This window comes from Tyto alba, unplaced genomic scaffold (genome assembly GCF_018691265.1).
Source record: "Tyto alba isolate M040663 unplaced genomic scaffold, T.alba_DEE_v4.0 Super-Scaffold_22, whole genome shotgun sequence".
Lineage (NCBI taxonomy): Eukaryota > Metazoa > Chordata > Aves > Strigiformes > Tytonidae > Tyto > Tyto alba.
In genome coordinates, this window is record NW_024881296.1 from 7,715,307 (window position 1) to 7,737,243 (window position 21,937).

The window sequence follows — 21,937 nt, forward strand, 5'->3', positions numbered from 1 at the left end:
ACTACCACTGTGGCTGATGGGCTCGGCCTTGGCCAGAGGTGGGTCCATCTCAGAGCTGGCTGGCACTGGCTGCATTGGACATGGGGGAAGCTTTTGGCAGCTTCTCACAGAAGCCACCCCTGTAGCCTCCCACTACCAAGGCCTTGCCATGCAAACCCGACACAACAGGCACACATTTACATTTATCTCAAAGGTAAAGTTTGAGGAAATTTTAAGTTCCTTTGAATTTAGATGTCTGGCTTCTTCAGCTTGGCTTTTAACAGGATACATAAGACCAGGTGAATTGCCTGGTTTATATTTTTAGTGGAAGCAGTGTGTGCAGCTCTGTAGGCACAGAGCACGCAGATTACCAACAGGAGATGACTCAGAGTGCACCATGCGAATGTACTGAAAGCTGGGAGGAACCTCTGTGCTTGCACCTTCCACATACTGGGGGGTGAGCAGTTCACACCAGTGATATGTTTTTTCCTACTCTGTGCTCTGCTGAAGACTCATCCTTAAGATTTTATTCTGGTTTCACTGAGCCAGCCAATAAGGAGAAAATGAAATAAAAGCTGAGAGAAAGACATCAGACTTAGGTCCTTCAAAAGTCATTGAAGGATTGGAAGAGTTTGTGCAAGGACTTCTTACAAGGCTATTTTGTACTGAGTAGGGGTACGTGAACTTCAGAGAGAAAGCAATCGTGACAGAACAAGACTTTCACTTCAAATTAATTTCTTCACTACTGAGCATGGTGCTGCTTTTATTTTGTAAGCCAATTGTAAAATCTCCTAAATATGGTGTGACAAATGCATGAACACAGAATCATACAGTTACGTGTGCAAAGATAAGAGCTATCTTAATGTTCACTTTCATGTAAAATCCTTTGGTATTCGTTTTCTACAGGTTCAGTGAGTTTATCCTTTAATATATTTGAAGACCTCTGGTCTTTATTTTTATTACAATTTTGTTCAACCGTGTGATCCTTAAACATTGCTTCATAGTGTTGGAAACTTAAGATCAGATGTCAATTAAAGTGATTAAAGCAGGATTGCAAGTGCTGGGGAAAATAATACTACAGTGTTTTCATATGTCTGCCCAAAGTAGGCCCCGAGATAAATGAGTGCAAGTTCACTGGCCACAGAGAATGTATTACCACTCACATGGACTTTAGCTCTATAATCTGATCAAGATCTGAAGCTCTTATTGAATTTCTGTGATGGATAAAGATGATGAATGAAGTATTGAATATGCAAGAAAAACAGATGCTGAACTGCAATGTTGTAGAAACTGCCTTTATTGACCTAGTGTGTGTTCCTTTAGTTGGAAATTTCAGCTGTGCAACTCTGCTGCTAGCTCATGTCAAAATCTCCTTAGAATCCTGAAGAAATATTGGTCTTCCAAGGGGCCAGTAGTTACATTTTCAGAACCTGGGTAGCAGACTCTAGTCCCTCCAGAAAATGCAGGTCTGGCCACTGATTTTAAAATGTCAGGACTGAGATGATGATGTGATAAAAGCAGTGCAAGTGGGAGATCTGTTTTCACATCCAATGTGAAAATACTGGAGGATGATCGATCTCATTTTTTTTTCCTAGGACGGTGCTATAGCTGTGTCTTATATGCTTAGGAAGAGCAAAGCTCATCTAATGGAGTCTATTAGGTTCTTTTATTCAGGAACAATCAGTGAACCATTATGGGAGAGAAGGGAAAGGAAGACAACACACAGCCCTGAATCTCTAGACTGTCTCATTAGTGACTAGGTTACCCTCCAGTGAACGGGCAGGCAGACACCTGTCCTGTTCTTTGTAAGTGTGAAATGTTGTAAAAGTCTTGTCGAAAGTTAGACAGGGCCATGAGAAAAAGGGCTAAATATACCTTGCTGCTATGATACATAAATGCGAAGCACTGATTAAAGGCATATTCGGTACATGTTTTAAAAGCACTGTCTCCATGTCAGACTGGATGCACAAAGTATTCTGCTCTATTATGGGTTTTCATTGCTTTGGGTACTGAGAGCTAACATAAAACTGCCTCTTCCACAAGCACTCAAGAAACAGAAGATGTAATGGTTTACACCATCATGCCCATAAGAAAGCTCTGGTGGGTCTTAGTGCTGGAGGTACTAGATGAACAGCACCACTGGCATGAAAGACGCGTGGCAGTCCCAGCCAACTTGGGAATCCCAAGGTTTTGTCTGTCTTCTGCGATCTTTGTCTTCCTTTCTTAGGGCTTTTATCTGTCATCTTTGTTCTGGTTCTTTGTTTTTATGTTTAGAATTTACCTTTATCTCTCCTCTTTGACCTGTTTTGTACTCAGATGATAATGCTTGTAATGAACTCTCTGCAAGTAGTAATCAAAAGGCCCCAAAGTACAGAGTTTAGCACAGAGTTCATGTTCCATGAAGTACAAAAGTACGTGGAACCAGGTCAGTAAACTCCACTTTACTATTTGTAAGGATAAGAGCAGTCTAAATTTTTGTTTCTGCATTTCTCCTTCCTTTTGCTATGATAGATTGAGTGGTATTGCTGTTACCCTCTGTAATACAAGCTAAGTCATCTAATTAACTTGGCAAAGAGTCTCTAGTTGCACTACCTTCCTTCTGCACTACTTCTCTCCTTGCTATGGCACTGCATTTAACTTTCACGTTCACCAAATCAAAGGCTAGCATGCACCATTATTTCCTTTCTCAAAAGTTTCCAAGTCATGTGTTGTAGTAAGCAGGCTAAAAAACCTCTAATGAAAGCAGATGATGTCCATGTGATTCAAATTACAAACAACTGTTATACCTGGGGGCAGCGGCTGTTACACTACTGCACTATGTAGGCCAAAGGATTTTGCTGTTTCAGGAGATGATTCTGATCAAAGGTTGTGTACTGGGATGCACAAGTTTTGTTGTTCTACTCTGAAGTTCTTGCTCTGACCCTCATGATTCCTACAAGTTTTCACAGTACTAGAGGTAGAAATTGCTCAAGAGTTTGCTTTGGTGTGAGCATGGACTGATGGCTTTTATGTGGATGGAGTTATTTGATCTAGGCCTTTGTATTTGGTCTGGTAGCCTCTGTCATGTTTCTAATTTACTCTAAAATGAGGGTTCGGTTTCTTTTAGCTCTAAGTAGAGATTAGTGCATGCAAGCAGCCCCTTGACATAGCAGCTAGGATATTAGTATGCATTTTTTTTTTTTCACTGCAGAGCTCTTTTGCAGGGTTTTGTATGTGTGCACATGAGAAAATCAATACACTCATTATAATCTGCAAAGCAGTAGAAAACCATAGATGCATGAACAATGGAAAACAGAGTTAGTATTCTTCTAACAAACATGTACCTGATGGAGTGAAGAGGTTTGTGTTAGTGGGGTATTGTTCATTTTCATTCCAAGACTGAAATTTGTAGATATGTTTAACTAAGCTAATATTATAACATTATAAACAAATACAGTTCATTATACAGACAAGAAGAAATATATTTGCACAAAAACATAGTAATGTATCACATCTTGCAGCTTGTATAAGCATTAAGAAATTGTTATGAGGAAGGTAAAAGAGGATGAATAGTAGAGCCACCAGGGGAAACAGCTAAAAGCACTAGTAATTTAGCGTGGCAAAGTGTGGCAGCAGCAGAACCTTTTGCATGGAGCTTTGTGCCAACTTCACCTGTTCAGAGCCTTGCTTTTGCACCACCTGGAGGCTGCAGGCTTCTCTGAAATGAACCTCTCCAAACTGGGAGAAATGTAGGGTTTCACTTACGTATACTGAGACAGCCTGGAGACTCACTGCTATTTATGACCAAAACTCATTCCAGTGGGATTCTTTTTTGCTGCCTGTGCCCATTGCCACTAGAAATGATGCTTTACAGAAACTCATAACGTTGCCAACAGTACCAGGGGGTAAGCAAGACTTAATTTAAGGTGGTCTTCTATTTTCCCTCTGTTCTTCCTGACAGCAAACTCCTGCGCTATTGTTTGAATGTCAAACTATTCTTAGCTCACGTGAGGTGACTGTTACTTACAGATTTTTGGGTGGTTTTTTTTGGTCTGGACAAGCTACATAAGGTGACCCTATAGCAAAGCGTACAGGATTAGTGTCAGCTCCAGAGAAAAGTGCATGTTTGAAGCTTTACTATCATTCATTGGGTACCATAGGTTAGGTGCCAGAACTAGGAATTGAGCTTCCATTTCTGTGTCCACCACAAATTTTTGGTGATATTAATTAAATCTCTCTCTGAAGATGTACTGTCACCACCTAAAAGATAGAATTGAATCTACCTGCAGCACAGAGAAATGCTGTTTTCATAGAAGTGATTTGAGGCTGGAAACTATCAGAAATAGCAGTGACGTGCAGGTTGCTGCCAATTCCCACCACCTTCTGACACGAAGCATCCAGTGTCACACCTCAGGGATCTCTTATTGTCTTCAAATGGAATAGGAATTTAGGAATCAATTTAGCTCACCTTAAAACACACATTCCAAACTACTGTCTTTGGCAGTTTTGACCAGGTTCTTAATTACCCATGTGTATTGCCTGCAGTCTAGAACTAAGCAACCAATTTGAAGGGAGATTACTGCACTTCACAGTGAAAGAGCTGCCCCTTGGATGGATTTATGACTTTAATGAGCTCCACGAGATGTTATCTTGTTGCAGATAAACTAGAACTGTTAATTCACGTGGAAAATGCTGGGAATTGCCTAGAAATTATTTAAACACAGTTTGAACATCTGGTTTCTGGAGAAAAAGGAAACTTATATTACTTTTCAGCCACCAACCTCCACCAATACTATGTTTAGAAAAGGAAAATATAACACAAGTGTTTATGCATAAATTACTCAAATTTTGAACTGTGTTCATTATATTTGCATCTAACAATGACCCATAGAGTTGAGGTGGGAGAGGAGTGAGGAGGCAACCGTTTTCAGAAGCTTCTCTATAGCTTGACAATTAGAGCAGGAGCTGCAAACTAGCCAGAACTAGAAGCTGCACAATGAATTACCAAAGCCTGCAAAGCTTCATCACTTCTCACGAGACAAGAAGAGCTGAAAGTTTCCAATTGTTGTATGTGGCATGGAGGCTCCTGGGCCTCTTGTCCAGAAGGAACAGGTCCTTCTCCAGGTTCCCAGCTTGCTGCTGGAGAGAACAGCCACAAAATGAAAGCCGTGTCACCCACTCACAACTCTGCAGCACTTGTTGGTCTTGTTTCAAATGATGGTAGCTCAGCATCCCTACTAAATGTTGTTATGGTGACAGTGGAAATCTAACACTGAGCACTAAATCTGTCTGCTTATCTACCACTAACAGTCCTGCTGTGTACAACATCAAAAGAAAGGGAACCCATGAGTTGTTTTTTAAAACCTCCTCAATGATCAAAGAGGATAGAGACTACAAAACTGATCTTCTATTAAAATTTTAATGCTGAGCTTGATCCCAGGTAGAGGAAGGGAGGTAGATAAGTCTCTTTATACAGCTCTACAGCTAGATCCTTTGCTTGTTTAGGGCCTGTTCATGTTCCAGCAGAAGATGGCAAAAATGCCCTACCACCGGGTGAGCAGCCTCCAGCAGGGCCCACAGCACAGCTGGTGCTGCAGCTCTGAGAATAAGCTGATCAATGCTGTGGTCTGGAGCTACGTGTGTGTGTGTGTGTGCAGACACATGCACCTTGTTGGGAAGGCACTAACAGAGGGTAACAACATGTATATGCTGGCACTGGGCAGTTTCACACCCCAGAATTGCACGGTTCGCTCTCAGGGATATTTTCTTATCTCTCCCTTCAGCTCTTACTGCCCTTTGCTTAACGCTGGCAGCAATTGTGTCTGTGTAGGTAAATATCTTAAAAATAAATAAAAATCACCTGGTGCTTAGGAAAGGTATAGAAAGGAAGTGGGGGGAGGTGAACTTTTTTAAACTCAAGTTAAAAAACATAATCGATATGTTCAGTGTAGGTGTACACCATAATTGCACATTACTTTTTTATCCCCATTAAAAAATGGTCACAGCCACATAAGAGGTCTTAAATTCCCTCCTTTATATCACATGCATTTTCTGTAAATCAGTGTAGTTGGTTTCTTGATAACCTCTCCAGTGTATGTGTGCTTGTCTTGTTGGTCTGTGTCAAGCAATACCACAACACAGGTGGCACTAGATGAAAACCCCTGCAGTCAGCTGGACCCCAAGGTGATGAGAGGGTGCTCTGCAGTCATCCTGCATGTTCCAGAACAAGGTAACAGAGGTCAGGCTGAACTTTGGAAGGAAACGCCATGCTGATAACTCTTACCACTGGTAGACAACTATAGCCCTTGTCTGATGCTCAGCAATTGGGATTCCGTGGTCATCCGAGTTCTTAAGGATGCTCAAGGGTTTTCTCCTCCCAAAGCTTCCTTTCCCACTTCTGAGTAGTGGGAGGAAGTCCTGTGTTTTTCTTGGTACTTTCTACTTTTTCTTTGTGATTTGGCTGCTTCCGTTTTGTCATTTTGATGACTGCCTCTTGCATGTGGTGAAGTTGGAGCCAGGGAAGCAGGCAAACAGTGCTCCACATCGCACTCCCCTGCATTGCAGACTGCAAGGAAATCTTTTTTGTGCTTCATTTGTATCTTTACAAAATGTCACCAAAGAATCTTATCAAAAGTTAGAGCTACAAACTGCATTTTTGAAGAGCATGACACAGATAATATTCTCCAGAGCTCTGAACTGGCTCATACACAATAGAGCTGATGAGCATCCATGGGCAAGGCATGAGAATCAGGAGTAACTTAATTTTATCAGATGAAATGATAGCTTAACTCTGGAGGGGGTGGAAAAAGGGCTCATTCTTAACCAGAGAATGAGCATTCAGAAAAGAGAAAACAAGTCATTACCTAGGCTCCAGGATTTATTTATTTTCAATCTTGTTTGACAACTAAAATGTAATAAAAGGGAAAAACCAAGGAGGCTGCAAATAATGGGGTAGCTATTGACTAATGAAACACAAAACAATAAATGGAATAATAGGAGCAACTGCAACAACACTTCTCTGGAAATCTAATACTGAGACTGTGTTTTTCTCTGGCATGATTTTGGCCTGGCACATGAAATGGCTGCTGCCAGTGAGCAGTGGAGATTGAGGCTGCCACCATGGAGAACAGAGATGGACAAGGCAGCGTTCATCCCTTGACAGATGTGTGTCTAGCTACTTTCATACTGGTGGTGGAGGCTCCAGCAAAATTCCTAAGTGAGGCACTTCTATGTTCTAACTATCCTTACCAAAACAAAATTTTTGCTCAGTATCTAAACTGTAATTTTTTTTTGCTGAGATGTGAGGCCCTTCTTCTGTCCCAGGCAAACAGGAAAATTAATGTATTGTCTCTTTCTGAGAACAAATAGCTTTAAGGGATTCATACTAGACTTCACCCTAGTCCCAGTCTAAAAACGACAGCACAGGTGGAATATTCTTGCTGCATCCAGTCTGTTTATAATCTGATCTGATAACATGAGTAAAAGAGATGCCACACTGCGCAGTCCTATTGCCCCCTGAGAATAAAATAGGTGATAAAGTGAAAACAATTCCCCCTTTTTCTCTGTTCATAAAGCAGTAAGTATCTTCTAAATAGTGAACCTTTGTTCACGCTGCTGATGCACAAGCCTGAAAAATAACTTTAATCCCTAGGCTGTCTCATGGGGAGCGTGTGTGGGTTTTTTCATAAACCTTTGCAAATGATCTGGTGGTGTGTTGTCATGATAGATGCAGGTTCCCTTAGTGTCAAGATTTTCTCTTTGGAGTATAAGTGCACTCTGGAAGAACTGGGAGGCAGCTAGGATTTTTGCATATTTTCTCCTAGTGCAGATGTTCTTTTTTTGTTGTTTTCTGTTTTGCAAGGTCTAGTTACTAATTGTATGATGGTCTAATAAAGTCACCACTCAGATTTATTATCTGGCAAAATTGTTAAATAAGCACAAATACTGTTCATCAGCTTAAGTTAAAGATCTTGTTTCAGTCAATGTAAACCTTTCATCAGTTATTTTGTAGAATTTTTGGTTTTACTTGTCCTCCTATCACATGATACCTCAATACTAAAATAATATAAGCACGTGCTGCAAAACTACTAATTACAGAAGAAAGGGGAATATTTAATCTTTAGTGGGAGATATACCAGAGCCTAGAATTAGCTTGCAAGCCTATGGATTATTACAATGTCAGAAAAATTGCTGTTAATAACTTGCATGTTTGTATAGCTCTTCAACTGCATGAGCAGAGCTGAATATTTCTGTTGAGGTTTTTCATCTGACTGTTCAGATTAGGCTTAAAAAAAAATGGCTTCTGTACAGTACAATATCTCTGCTTGTGTGTGATATTAAGGAATGTTATAGCTGATAAAGCAGAGAACACTCTTAGCTACGGGAGGAGAGAGGGAAGGGAGCTGTTACTCAGCTCTGCAAGGACAAGGTAGTGTTTTATGGACTAATGCAACACGAAGTGAACTTGAGGGGTGGGAAAAGACATGGCCACCTCAGCAACTGCATGGTGTGAGTGGGCTTTTGTCTTGAATGGTATCATGGTGACTCACAACAGAGCAGGTTGGGAGGAGAAGGCACAAAAAAAGGCCCGTTTATTTATGAGAACAAAATGAAAAAATACAATCTCAGGCCATAATTGGTGCCAAAAGACAGGCTAAAATCTGTTCTGATGAGGATTTATTTTGTTTTAGTAGGGAAACACCATATTTAAGGTTACGAGACATTAATTTTAGTAGCAGCTGAGAGTTAAAACTCTACGTATATATGTGTGTGAGTACCGGAGGATGTCAAAACACTATCTGCAGCTCAGTGTTCATACAGTAATAATGGCTGTGTTTTATAGGGGCTATTTTAATTCCCTTTCAATGTTTTCAAGAAATACGTTGAAGGCAATATAAAAATCCCATGTGAGATACAAAGGGCGCAAATTACCTCTTCAGTGCACAGTAAAGCATAAAACGTTGCTGTTTTTCAACTTTTTAATGTGTGAAACCTCAACTGCTTCATCCGTATGTTGTGTAGCAGGAGAAAAAAAGAAAATAAAAATTAATTATTCTAATTTTTCTTTCTTTAGCTATTTGATACAACTAAAATTGATATTTCTGCAAGCCTTTTAAAAAAAATCCTATTTGGGAAGTTTGCAATATCCTTGTTTTTTCTATTTACTACAGATCCTAACAAAAGAATCTCAAGGTTAGCATTTTTGCTTATCTTTATGGCCAAATACTCAATTAAAAAACCCACAGTGGCGTGAATAATGTTTCTCTCCTCTAGTCTTTCTCACAGGTCCTCAGTCTCACATAGCACTCTCATTTCCTGAAGTGCCACGGAATCCTACAGCCTAGGAAACCTTTTTGTGATTTTCGTCTCTGGATTACTATTTCAAGGACAATGTTTATATTTCAAGGCAGTCAAGGTGAGTGTCCTTTTCCTAATAAAGATATCTAAGCATAGTGTGATCTCTTCCTTACCTTCATATATGGTTTTAGCTTGCCGTCCATGTACTGCCTCCTGTTTATCACATTGCTAATACGGCTTTATTTGGTTTTGCTGGATTTTCTCACATTCACCTATTTTTACTAGAATAGGAATTTTTCATGGGCCAACAAAGGAAAACTTATATATAAAGGAAAACCTTTAGCTCAAAACCAATAAAGGCAGCCTAGAAAATGGAATATAAAAATGTACTTTAAAAGAAACATTACCAACAAAGGAACACCAGGATCTACTGACTTTTAAGAAGTTTTAATGTGCTCATCTTAAGCAAAATCAGAGGAAGTTAAGATACTTGCAATAAATTTTTCTTGCAGTCACATTTCTTTTGAAAATATGATTAAATGATTGATTATAAAAATCATGCCACTCTTCTAAATGAGAGCCTACCTGTGAATTCAGAAGCTATACATTGGAGGCAACTCCATTAAGCTGGTGAAGTTTCACCAGCATGAAATAAATCAGATTAATTGAGCTTGGTGGATAACTTTGCCTTAAATTTTAATGACTTGAAACTAGTTTGCTTGAGCACTTCCCATTTCTGTTGAGAAATGCAGATGCTGGTGTCTACATACAAAACACCTATTTCCATTTGGACAACCAATTGTAAAGAATGTTTTATTTACCTGGGAAATTCACTCTACATGTTTAAGTAAATAATCTAAACAGTGTTTCCAGAACAAAAGTTTGAGATCTGTTTTATAGGCTGTTGTGTATGAGAATTATAATGCAATTTACTTGACCATATAACTTTCTGTAGTTATGTGGGCCATACATGTATGATTTTAAACAGCAATGATGACATTAATCTTGATCTTTGTGATGTTTTGATAGGCGTGATCGTGCACAACTGGTGCTTTCCATCCACTTTCTCCATGTCTTTCTGAGCTCCAATTGCTTATACAGAATGTGAGGCATTAGTGAAAGTGCTGTGGTGGGTCTGTATCAATTATTGTAAATTAAAACTTACCTTTAGACCAACAGGTGATGCTAGTGTACTTTCAGCTACCAAAGAAAAATGCTAGAGGATGCTAGTGTATGAGGCTTTTTACAAACTAAGCTTTTGTATCTAGGTTCCCAATCAGCATGCACAGCAAAATCAACCTTGATGCATTGAATTACACAAGGAGAAGCCATGTTATTTAACATATTGTTCTGTGCAGAAAGCAGCTCTAGCATGAATGGGCAGGAGGGGGAAGTCTGGACAGTTCAGGACTACAGATTTTGCAAGGTCATCTTCTCCTGACTCAACCTTTAAGAATATGATTTAAAAGCTCTCTGACTTTTCTCAGCAAATGCCCTTTGGCAGGATTAAACTGCACCGCTGCCAATCCAGCTCAATACCAAGCATGTTAATGAGGTGTCTTGGCCTTTTTATTAATTCTACAAGCAGGATAGTCCATTCAGCAGTGACTGAGAAAGTTTAATCAAATAATCTCATTGTTCCAAATTTATCACCACAATAAAAGAATCTACTAAAGAAATACAAGATGAAAGAACTCATTTTTTTAATGCTATATCACTTTATATTAAGAAGCAGTGCAGCTTCGAGGCTCACAGTAGAGCTAACATCTGCCCCTATGTGCGTGTATAGTATATAAGGGTGTTGCTGTCTACAGGAGAGATCTGCACAGTACCTCTGCAAATTGCCCATGGTTCTTACTGTTACTTTCACTAAAAATTTATAATGTTAACAGATTCTTTTTAATTAAGTCTTTTCATTTCAAAAAACAGCTGGGAAAAGCACAGTGAAATACTGTCTTTATCTATGATACGATGAAATATATTAATTGTAGATGACAAAAGGTGAAGAGAGGACACCTGTTTGCATATGGTAGGGAGACATGGGGTTGGGGTTGGTGTAGCAGAATACTTGTAGCAGCTTCCAAAATTATTTCCAGAAGATCTGGAAAAATGAGTGCGGTTAACTTATGAATTAGGGTTCGAAATGCACACATGGAAGTAAGTGGCTATGCCCTACACTATAGAACCATATGGCAAAAGTGCAATGCTCCTTGATCTTCTATGCTCCCAGATCAAAAATTCAGCTGTGGGATTTTTAATGTTTCAGACACATGAGCAGCTTCAAACAGCTGCTATTAATTTTATACAGTAAATTTGCCTGTCAAATCAGTCTCCAAGTGGTCCTTTCTCTTCAGAAATCTCTCCTGCTGAGAAAGCTGCACAGTCCAAGGCTAGTGACACATTTTCTGCATTAAAAAAAGTGTCAACTTTAAAAAACATCTTCAAAGCTGGGAAAACAAGAGTTTATCTGAAGAGTAAGAATTATCAGACTTTTCTTGGGGCTAGCACACCTTCCAGATAAGCAACTTTAAACATAATATGAATATTGTGCTCTCGTTTGCCAAAGCAACTGCCTTCCCTGAGCACAAATCCATTATTTCATTCCATTATTTCAAATGCTCTCCCCTATATCTTTGTGGACATTGTTTTTTATTTATTTATTTATTTATTTATTTATTTTTTATTTTTCCCCTCTGTGGGTTTTCATGGGCTAGCCAGGGTAGATCACTGTTACTATGACTTTCCCTTCTTCCTTATTCCCTGCTTGTTTGGCCTCTCAGCCAAACTCCTGCAAAAAGGACAAACTAGGAATGATACACAAATAAACACAGAAAACTTGCAAGACCAGTATCTAGCCTTTCCTTAACTTCTGTTTCATAGCCCATTATTTCTGGTACAAATTACTTGAAACGGCAGAACACGAAGGGATACCAAGGCTATGTAGAACACAGATTGACTTTGAGATTCGAGCCTCTGGCATTTCTCAAAATATGTGATACTGAAGAGGTCTGCTGTTCTGTATTTCTGTCACTGACACCTCCTACAGCCCCTTTGGGGCCTCTTGCTGGAGGAAGGAAATGTTAAAATTTTCCTGATCTTTGCATTTCATTTTTTCGATTTGAACTGGGAAGAGAGGCAATGGCAGGGCTCGTATTCCACCAAGACATGATGAGATGTCCTAAATTAACTTTTTCTGCACTCCTCATCTAACAATTGGTAGCGAAACAAAAAATACACCTATTTTCAATTCCAAATATGAGACTTATGTTTTCCACTGTGTCTGGCAAAGAAGAAACTGAACAATTTCTATTCAAAGTAGCAGATTAAAATCAGCGTTCTATAAAGCAGCATACCTCCCAAGCACTTGGACACTGACTCTGTATGTCCCTTCCTGACTACAAGAGGCAACTCCCGCATAATTTCCAGAACTTCCCAGTTGCTTTCTGCAAGGAGTCATGTCAGAAATTCTGATGCTTGTTTGGTTTTGCCCTGTGCATTGCAGGGGTCTCAGAACAATGTGGGAGCTCACGTGAAAAATGTGCTGCAACTTGTCTGAAATTCATCTGACTGCTCTCTCAAGCACAGTGTCCATATTCCTACTTGAAAGACCGACTGTGAGTTTGTTGCAGGTGGTCGGGCTGATTTTTGCTTGTTATTCAGTCTTGCATTTGGCCATTCTCTGCCTGCTCTAACAGTTTTTCTTGGTTCTCCAAGCTTATTTAAACCATTTAAAAGTGGTACTAAATATTTAAAAACACAAATGCAAGAAAAGATTATCCAGTATAGACTAGAAAGTTTCTAGCTAGCTATTTTTTTTTTGTTGCTGATTCAAAATATTTTGTGTGAAATAGAGTATGTTGCACTTCTTATGAGTCTGAATAGCATACGCAAATTAGTCCCACTGATTGAGCTGGAGCCACTTTGGATATACAGTAGCATTATATTCCTGTGGATGTAAAATTTGACCCCAGCTAAAGAAAATTAAGTTTTGCTGTACATGCATTTCCATATACTGTATAGGACTTTTATCATGTGTATTATATTTCTGTCTAACACCCAGAAACCCCTGGTGTGGGAACCTCTGATTAATGACTCAGGTATATGCCTTTAGTGCTAAGCATAAAAATACTAAGAAGCAGGAACATCCATCAGCTACGGAAGATTCATTTAGAGGAGTACTTGCTTAAGGAGGGAGTTGGGTTGTCTTCTAAAGACTCAGTTTCTAGGGGTGATTTTTATGAACTGGAGAAGAGGGAACACATCAGCTTCATGCTGTAGATTCTGCAGTTGTGATTATTTTGTTGCCTGATGAAATACCTTTGCTATCTTATGCTACTACTTTCACTGTATCCTAAAATGTAAAACTCTCATCTGGGGGTAGGGGGTAGAAATAAAAAAATTAACTTACCTTTCTCATTAAATCAGTAGCATTTTGATAAGTGTAAATTTCCATCCCAGACAAACTTTTGGCAAGCTAGTACTGATGGGAGGGGAAAATAAATACAGGTTAAATTATATTTTCCTCTGACATGGCATCATGTAGTAGAAAACATAATGCTAATCTAATATATCTTACTGGCTGTGCCTTTTATGAGCTGACTATCCATCAAGCATATAATTTCATGTTGTCTGGAAAAAAAAAAAAGTATACCTAACAGGACAGAATAAGTTGCCACACTCTGGAATAAGTACTAATTGTTCCTTTGCTATAGGGCTCTGCCATTTTAAAAAATACACTATTTTCTACCTATATTAAAATAAAAAATACACTATATTCTACCTGTCTGGATGTTTGTAGGTGTTTTATTAAAGTAAAGCATTAGTAAGAGGTTCAGAAAAGCTGTTTATAGTAGTCCCAGCTTCATGTTGCATACAATGCTAGGTGGCTCAAACTTAAACCCAGAGTCAAATCCTGCTCCATTTTGCACACTATTCCCTAAATAGGTATATACTGTTTAGCATATGTTTTCTTTTCAACATGTTTCTTACTTTTGGTAACATTGCTAGTATACTACATTATTTTCTCTCCTCATATTAAGTATCTTAAGTAGCTCCATAACTCTACAAATTCCAAATCATGTGGGATCCCACACTTTACAATATGGTTCTGGATGTTAAAATATAATGTCTCAGTTTTAGCTACAATGCTTAAACATAATTAAAATAATATACATAAGAATTTTTACTTGCATGTCTCCAGCAGCTGCATATTTTTTAAGAAGAAACATCACTTACAGCCAGGTTTGGTAAGATCCTAAGAGCTAGCAATGTTGACATTGCCTCTCACTACAATTTTGAGATGTCATCTTTATTAAACATTTCAGTGAACTTTAAAATTTTCACTCTCATGCATTTTTTTTTTCTCTCTTGCAAGATGCATGCTCACTTCAGGTTTGTCAGCAATGCCACCCAAGCTGTCCAGAGTCACTTGCCTGCTTGACAGGAGAAAGTATTAACACTCATCCATCATTTCATCTACACCTTGAAATGACAGCAGCTGGGAAAGACTATAACAGCAGAAACCCAATCTCTATTGGACAGAGGAATGAGAGTGTTCTGGCATATTAAAGTGGAGATGTGTGAAGCAGTGCCTCTGACTTCCATGGCTCCTCCCAGCGGCTCCAGAAAACGAGCAGCCAACTACTTCAGTGACGGAGGCAGAATTTCTAGCAGGGCTGACCAAGCCCCTGCTAGTCTGCGACAGCCCCTGCCCAGAGGTGGGCGAGTGCTCAGCAGGTGCCACCACTTGGCTCGTCAACAATGTCGCTTGCTTGGTTGTTGGAACCTTTGCTTGCTCTCAGACTCAGAACTTTCTACTGTTTTCTCATGCCAATGTGAATTAGCCCTGTACAGAGCACAGCCAGCCCAGGTTTACGTTTTCGCTCCAGTATTGTGTTATTTTTGGTATACTTTGAGAATCTTGTAGCTATAATAATGGAGGAATTTGACATTAGATACATGCAGTATTACAGGAGGCAATTCTCAGATGAAATCCTATCCTTGTCCATCACTTAAAGCCAGAGAGAGCATGGGCTCTGCATATGGAACAGTGCCAGACTTTGGAGGCCTTACTGAAATGTTTAATCCCATTCATGCCTGTTGTTACCGCTACTCCAGCCCTGGATGCTTTAACCAAGACTTAAACCAGTAATCAGTATTTGTAGATCTAGTGAGCATTGTGTTTTCCTCCTCTACCTCTTAACCTAGATTGGCCTTTTGCATTGGTTTGTGGACCTTGCCAGGAGCTCTGTCACTCTGCAGGCAGGCAGCGCCGGATGCCTGCACTGTAACTCTCTGCGGGCGCTGCTGGACCGCTGCTGTTCACCTGGGCTGGATTTTGGAACTGACCCCCTCAGCAACAACCCCTTCTGCTTTCACAGGCTTGAAATAAGGGTTGCAGGGGAAGTAAAATAGATTTAGTGCATTATTTAGTGCATGCGTGCTTAAGATGATAATTAGTTCGGTTTTCATCTGCTGGAGACCTTTTTACTTTCCCTTTCTGCGGTAACGGTGCGGTGATCCTGCAATGTTAACTTCAGTGGCGGGGAGAGGTTGCATCTAACTGATACAGCCCGCCTCCCCATTCCGCACTTCGGTGTTTTAATGCTCCCGGTAAATTGAGCTCGTGCAGTGGTGAAAGGGAACAATCTTTTCTCCTCAGTATTTTTTTTTTTTCTCCTGTGAGACACATACGCGAAAAATTCTTTAAGTTCAACTACTTGTAGGTGATCGAGTTTTGTCCGAGTATCTACTACCGAATTTTAATTTTTTTCGCTTGTGAATAAAGCGCACGTACACGGCACGCGCCTACGCCCACGCGCCCCTGCAAGCTTAACCACTCGGGCGAGGTGCGTGCGCGCTTCCCGCCGGGGGACCGCCCCACGGCTGCGGGGGCGCAGCCCACCCGTGCCCCGGCTCCCTCGCTCCACCGCTCCTTCCTTAACGGGCGCCGGGCGAGGAGGCGCACCGCCACGAACGACCGCGGCCCCTAGCCCCAGAGCCGCGCTCCCTCCGGGGCGGCCGCCCCCGCCTCGCCCCCCTGCCCGGCGGCTCGGGTCCCACCGCCCCGGCGCCGGGAGGGGGCCCCGGGAGCGAGCACCGGGCGCGCCCCCGCCGGGCCCGGCTGCCCCCGCCCCGCGGCCGCCCGCCCGCCAGGGGGCAGAGCGGCACGGGCGGTTGGCGGGGCGGCGGGGCTCCCCCTGCTGGCGGCCAGCGGCAGCGCGCGGGGGGGGCGCGGAGCGCGCCCTGCCCGGCCCGGCCCCCGCCGCCGGCGTTAGCGGGCGGCAGCGCCTCGCAGGCGGCACCGGCGGTCCCGCCGCCTCCCGGCCCGCCTCTCCCGCCGGCGGCCAGCGCCAGCCCGGGGGACCCTCTGCATCCCCGCGCCTTCCTTCCTTCCTTCCTTCTTCCTTCCTTCCTGCCTCTTTCCCGGCCGGTGTGCGCCGCCGGCTCGCCCCGCCGTGAAGTCTGGGCGCCCCCCAGCCATCGCTGCTGCTCCCCATGGGGATCCGGGAGTTCCCCAACGGCTCCGCGCGGGGCAAAGCCGCCACCCTGTGAGTAACCGCTGCGGGGCCGGGCGGGCGGGCTGGGAGGGACGGGGACACCCCACCCCACCCCACCCCACCCCACCTCACCTCACCTCCCCTCAGCCGGCGGCGCCGCCCGCCCCCGGGGGTCGCGCCGGTGGAGGGCGGCGTGGAAAGTTTGCGGCGCCGCGGCCGCCGGGCCCGCTCACCTGCCGGCGGAGGTCCCGCCGCCAACTTCGCTCCGGGCCGGCGGGAGGGCAGTGGCCCCCCCCCCCCTAAATGCCTCCCTCACCCCCCACTCCTCCCCGCTGACGCCCCTCTCCCGGCCCCCAGCGGCATGCGGCGCTCCCCCGATGTCAGCCCCCGGCGGCTGTCCGACATCAGCCCGCAGCTGCGGCAGCTGAAGTACCTGGTGGTGGACGAGGCCATCAAGGAGGACTTGAAGTGGTCCCGCTCCGTGGAGGACCTCACCAGCGCTTCCGTGGGGCTCACCTCCATCGAGGAGCGGATCCTCCGCATCACCGGCTACTACGGCTACCAGCCCTGGGCCGCCAGCTACAAACGTGAGTCCCCGGGCGTGGGGGGGGGGGCTGCGACGAAGCGGGGGGACGAGCACCGGGGCTTTGCGTGGGGGGGGGGGGCCCGCGGCCCAGACCGGCTGATAGCTGTGGGCACGGGGGTCTGATCGCTTTACCTGTGGGAAAAACTCGCCTCGTGGAAGCACTCCTGCTCTCTGCGAAGCATTCCGTGCCCGCGCTGCACTAGTCCTCACGCAGCTGCTGCCTCGCAGGAGCGTAGTGCAATAATTACGACAGTCACATTCTGTTAAGAAAATAGGTCAAATATTTATCTTAGCATGGCAGGCACACTTGGTGCTGCTGTGCCTTTGAGGGCTGTGCAGAAGCCCCCGTGCGCTCATGTCCGCGCCGTTTTCACAAGTAATCTGTTACCAGCGCGTCTTTCTGTTGTTTTGGGGGTCTGTCAGATTTTCACAGCACTTGAATGTTATGCCTTTGCCTATGCCAAACGGAACCGCTTCTTCCCTATGCCTGCACCTGAGGAAGAAACTTACTATGATATCAATATGAAGAGAGAGCTAGTTGTATTCCTTCACGTATGTGACTTACAAAGAAAGCAATACCTTGAGTGATTGTAATAGATCAGCTAGTATTTTTGCACGTGACACATCATATTTCCTGTCCATCTTTCACCACCATGATGGCAATTGCATGAATTAACAAGTTCTAAGAGTAATTTACCAATTAACTGAAGTCACAAAAATGTTTTGGTTGTCTTAATCTCATTTATAACGTCACGGTGTTCTTGTTGTAAAAAGGATTCTGCTGCAACAGAAATCATTGCTTTGCTGGGAAGACTGGCTCTGACAAAGTGGTTGTTTTCATGTTTCACTTTCCTAAGTATTAAGTGTAAATGTTCTGGAAAGTTTACCCATGGATTATCTGTTTGGCAACATGCTTAATAATGGAAGAGAATGATACAAGAAAGTGTAGTACACAGTACTAGTTCATTTTTTTTGCTAGGAAGAGCCACTCCTGGTTGCCTGATTATAGGACTTTACTGATGAATATTCTAAGACTTTTTCTGTAAGAGCCTTTTATTTTGCTTGATTGCACTTATGACAGAAATATCTGATGTTTGTTACTTTACTCGCAGGAAGCATGGGATTTCTCTAAGAGCAATTCCATTGCCTGGATTTCCATTCCTGGGAGTAAAGCTTATTCAGGTTAGTTTTCAGGATCAGATCATAAGCCAGACTGAATTGGATGTTAGTGCTTCTGTCTGACAGAGTGACAAATAGTCCAGCTGAAGTCGCAGTGAGCTGCTTTGTCTGAACCTTCTGAAACAATAAAGGTCATGCTGGCTCCTCAATTATAACTTGATTGTGGAAATTTATAACTCTGTCTGAAAAACTTGATTGCAAGCCTAAGCCTGCTATTCCAGCTATATTTTTTCTCATAACTCATTTTGAATAACAGAATTACATACTTGAGGTGTAATGGTGGGGGGTAAATATACAAAGTGTCTGAGTTTCATAAATGTGTGTCTAAAAATAATAGGTTATGTGAAGTTGTTGCCAATTTAAAATCTGAGTTGCTAGGAATATAGAAGAACATGCAGAAGAAAAGACCTATCCCTCTAGCTGGTATAATATGGCACGGCTGAAGCAGATCTGTGCTGAACTGCATCAGCTGAGTAGCTGAATCCATGTAAATGGGGTAGATCATCAAAAGCGAGAAGTCATCTTTGTCACAGATACTTTGAAACCTCTTTGAATAGTCCTTCAAGCTGGCCTTATGCCCTGGTTTGGGATATGGACTTTCCTTGTGACTTTCCAGTTAGAAGGTTTAATTGTCCCATGAACTGTGAACAGACGATTTTTATTAAGTTCAGATTGCACCCTGGATCCTTTTTGTCAACTTACCGTGCATGCTTGTAGACATTTAGGGTCTGTTGGCACTATAATTATGGAGTACATTAATAATGGACCTGCTTTCTGGAAAATTAAGTCTGTAATCTGGTCTGATCTAGATTTGACATCTCTCAGTGACAGTCTTTTTATTGTAATTAAATCACCTGTGGGGCCAGATCTGTTTTTTTTTCACAGTGGAGTTTATTCCTCTCATTACTGCATTTAGACTGTTTTATACATACATGTATATACATGTAAATTGTCTGAAACATTCAGAAAGCTTTTGCTAGTCTTTTTAACAAAACTCCATGAGGGAAACTACCAGAGGTGATCAGAGGTAGCGTTGCCATGACCTCAAAACTTGGTTGGAGACTTAGTTTTGTTGTGGTAAAAAGCTGACCATTTAAAACATACAGGGATACCTCAAGGTTATGTACCAACTCCAGTATTTAATATACTTACAAATTAGATGGAAGGAGGGGAGGAAGAAGTAAAAATCTGCTGAAGACACAAACTGATAGGGATTGGACAGAATGAGAAAGGACTCATCATTACTCTAGGGAGACCTGACCCAGCCAGGTGAATAGCCCAAATGTCAACAAATGACATTCACTTACTGCAAATAGAAGCCTCGTGTTTCCTGAAAACGCTAACATTACCTGCAAAATTTCACACCGTTCTATCAGCTGGTGAGAGGGAATGGTTTGGGACTGTACACAGCTCAGGGAAGACCTCTGCTGTTTGACTGCATTTGCAAACCAGATTTTAGGAACTGGAATAATGTAACGTACTTCTGTGTTGTTATGCCTTCAGAGAATTTAGTGGTACAGGCTAGTGAAATACCGTGTAACATTGGTTATCTCCTCTCAAAAAAGATTACAAAAGGCTCTGAGATGAGTAGGGAGAAAGTACTGACAATCTATAAAGAGTCGCAAGAGTTTTGGCTGCTTACCTTAAAGAGGTTGAAACAAAAGTTTGAAAAGTACTGGCCCATATTGCTCAGACAGATGGATATTTTTTCTTCTTATTGTGCCATAAGAGATAAACAGGTGGACAGTTAATGAAGCTGAAAAGCCATTAAATAAAAGCTGCTAGAAAAAGAAATAATTTTTAAGAAAACACATAATTTGTTCTTGAGATCAGGAATTCAAGGGCTTGTAATTGATAGCAGTGACAAGATCGAGAGTTGTAGTAAGTTGGGAAAAATACCAGAGAGAATATTAAACTTCATAATTCAGAATTCAAATTAGTCCCTCTTAGGCTGGGAGGGGGGATGCTTCTTGAGGGTTTCTTGTGCTTCCCTCTGTAGCATCTGCCCACCTTCAGAAAGAGGGTAGGAGTGTGTCCTAATCCAATCTGGCAGTTCTTATTTTTCTGAAATTCTCACTATTGATTTTCAGGGTAACTAATTATGTGAACAACTGCTCTCTGGTCTAAATCAAATATTCATATTTGTCCCATGGGGACTATTTTGCAGCATCTGATTTCGTTTCTCAAGTGCAAAGGCAGAGAGGAAAAAATGCATGTAAGATGCACTCAGATTGTAGAATCATACTCTGATGCAGCTACGTCAATAACAGAGCTCAGTATTTTTGAAATCCAAGTTATCAACAAGAGGTATGTTAATCGACTTTTTTTTTTTTATTTAACACATAGGGATCAATAAGTGAATTTAATAAAAAAAAACAAACAAACAAAAAAAAACCAAACGAAACACTACAAAACTTGTCGATCCCAGTGACAGCCTTTTTGTTGTATGGAGATCAAACCATTGTAAGGGCTGTATTAGCAGTGTTGTTCTCTTCCATGAAGGTTAAGTAAATTATCATGATTTCTGCCTATAAAAGCCTGTGACTTCAGTTTAATAGCAGAGACGAGTTTGGAGGTGAACAGCCATATTTTAAGTCTCTATGTCATGTCATTATCAGTAGGAATTAGGTTTCTAAATGTTTTTAGAAGTATAGTCCCTAGGAGCTTTGCTGTACTTGAGAAATACAGGTATCACTAAACTCTTGAACTGTCTTGCTGATCTGTATGGAAGTCTTGTCTATTGTAATTATTGCAGCAATTGGCAAGGTGCTTGTTTCCACCTGAAATGTGCACAGCTAGCATCTTTGCCAAACATTCATTCTTCTCTACATTAACTAGGCCTATTTTGTGGTGATTCAATATCACAGTCTGTCGTTATGTGATTAGTATTTTAAAAACATTCATGTGGGCTTGAGCCAGCTATCTCTATTTTGCAGTCTTTCCCTCTTCCTACAGATCACCTGCTTCTACTCTTTGTTTAAGATTAGGGCCTTTCTTCTAAAGGAACTTTCAAATATCCTTCACATGTGTTCCTAAATACAGAGTTGATATGGACAAATCAAGATTATATGAGTTTCTCCTTCCTTTTAGATGCCCAAGAGACCACCTGGCCTCCCACTTTCATTCACTTACCTTATTTGTGTGCTTGCAGGTGTTACTCTACCTGCAGAAAGAATGTTAAGAGAATAGTATGTACTTTTAATGCCTCTCAGTTCTATTTAGGAGGAATTGACTGTACTCTGTGGTTCATGGCTCGTGAACATACATTTCTATGAGACTTTGACCATGTGAATAATTCCAGGTTGTTCCAGTGATGACTTTTAAGTGGCTTTCTCTTGTTTAGGTCAAAGGGAAAGATTACATCCAATAACTGATGTTTTTGGCTCTGCTCTCTGCTACCTTAAATGTTAGTTTTTGA

General features: G+C 41.9%; 1 protein-coding gene and 1 long non-coding RNA gene across 2 annotated transcripts in view; one reads left to right on the forward strand and one right to left on the reverse strand.

Moving 5' to 3' along the window:
* Positions 1–17,266, reverse strand: part of LOC116965585 — a 30,955-nt gene extending 13,689 nt beyond the window's left edge. Inside the window, exons 1-2 of the long non-coding RNA XR_004409486.1 lie at positions 17,188–17,266; positions 13,664–13,735 (exon numbers count right to left, since the gene is read on the reverse strand). This is a non-coding gene — a long non-coding RNA (uncharacterized LOC116965585). The remainder of the gene's footprint in view (positions 1–13,663; positions 13,736–17,187) is intronic.
* SLC35F3 (solute carrier family 35 member F3) overlaps positions 16,546–21,937 on the forward strand; it is a 178,774-nt gene continuing 173,382 nt past the window's right edge. Inside the window, exons 1-2 of the mRNA XM_042796159.1 lie at positions 16,546–16,805; positions 17,112–17,341. Coding sequence (XP_042652093.1) covers positions 16,753–16,805; positions 17,112–17,341 — 283 coding nt within the window. The 5' untranslated portion in view covers positions 16,546–16,752. The remainder of the gene's footprint in view (positions 16,806–17,111; positions 17,342–21,937) is intronic.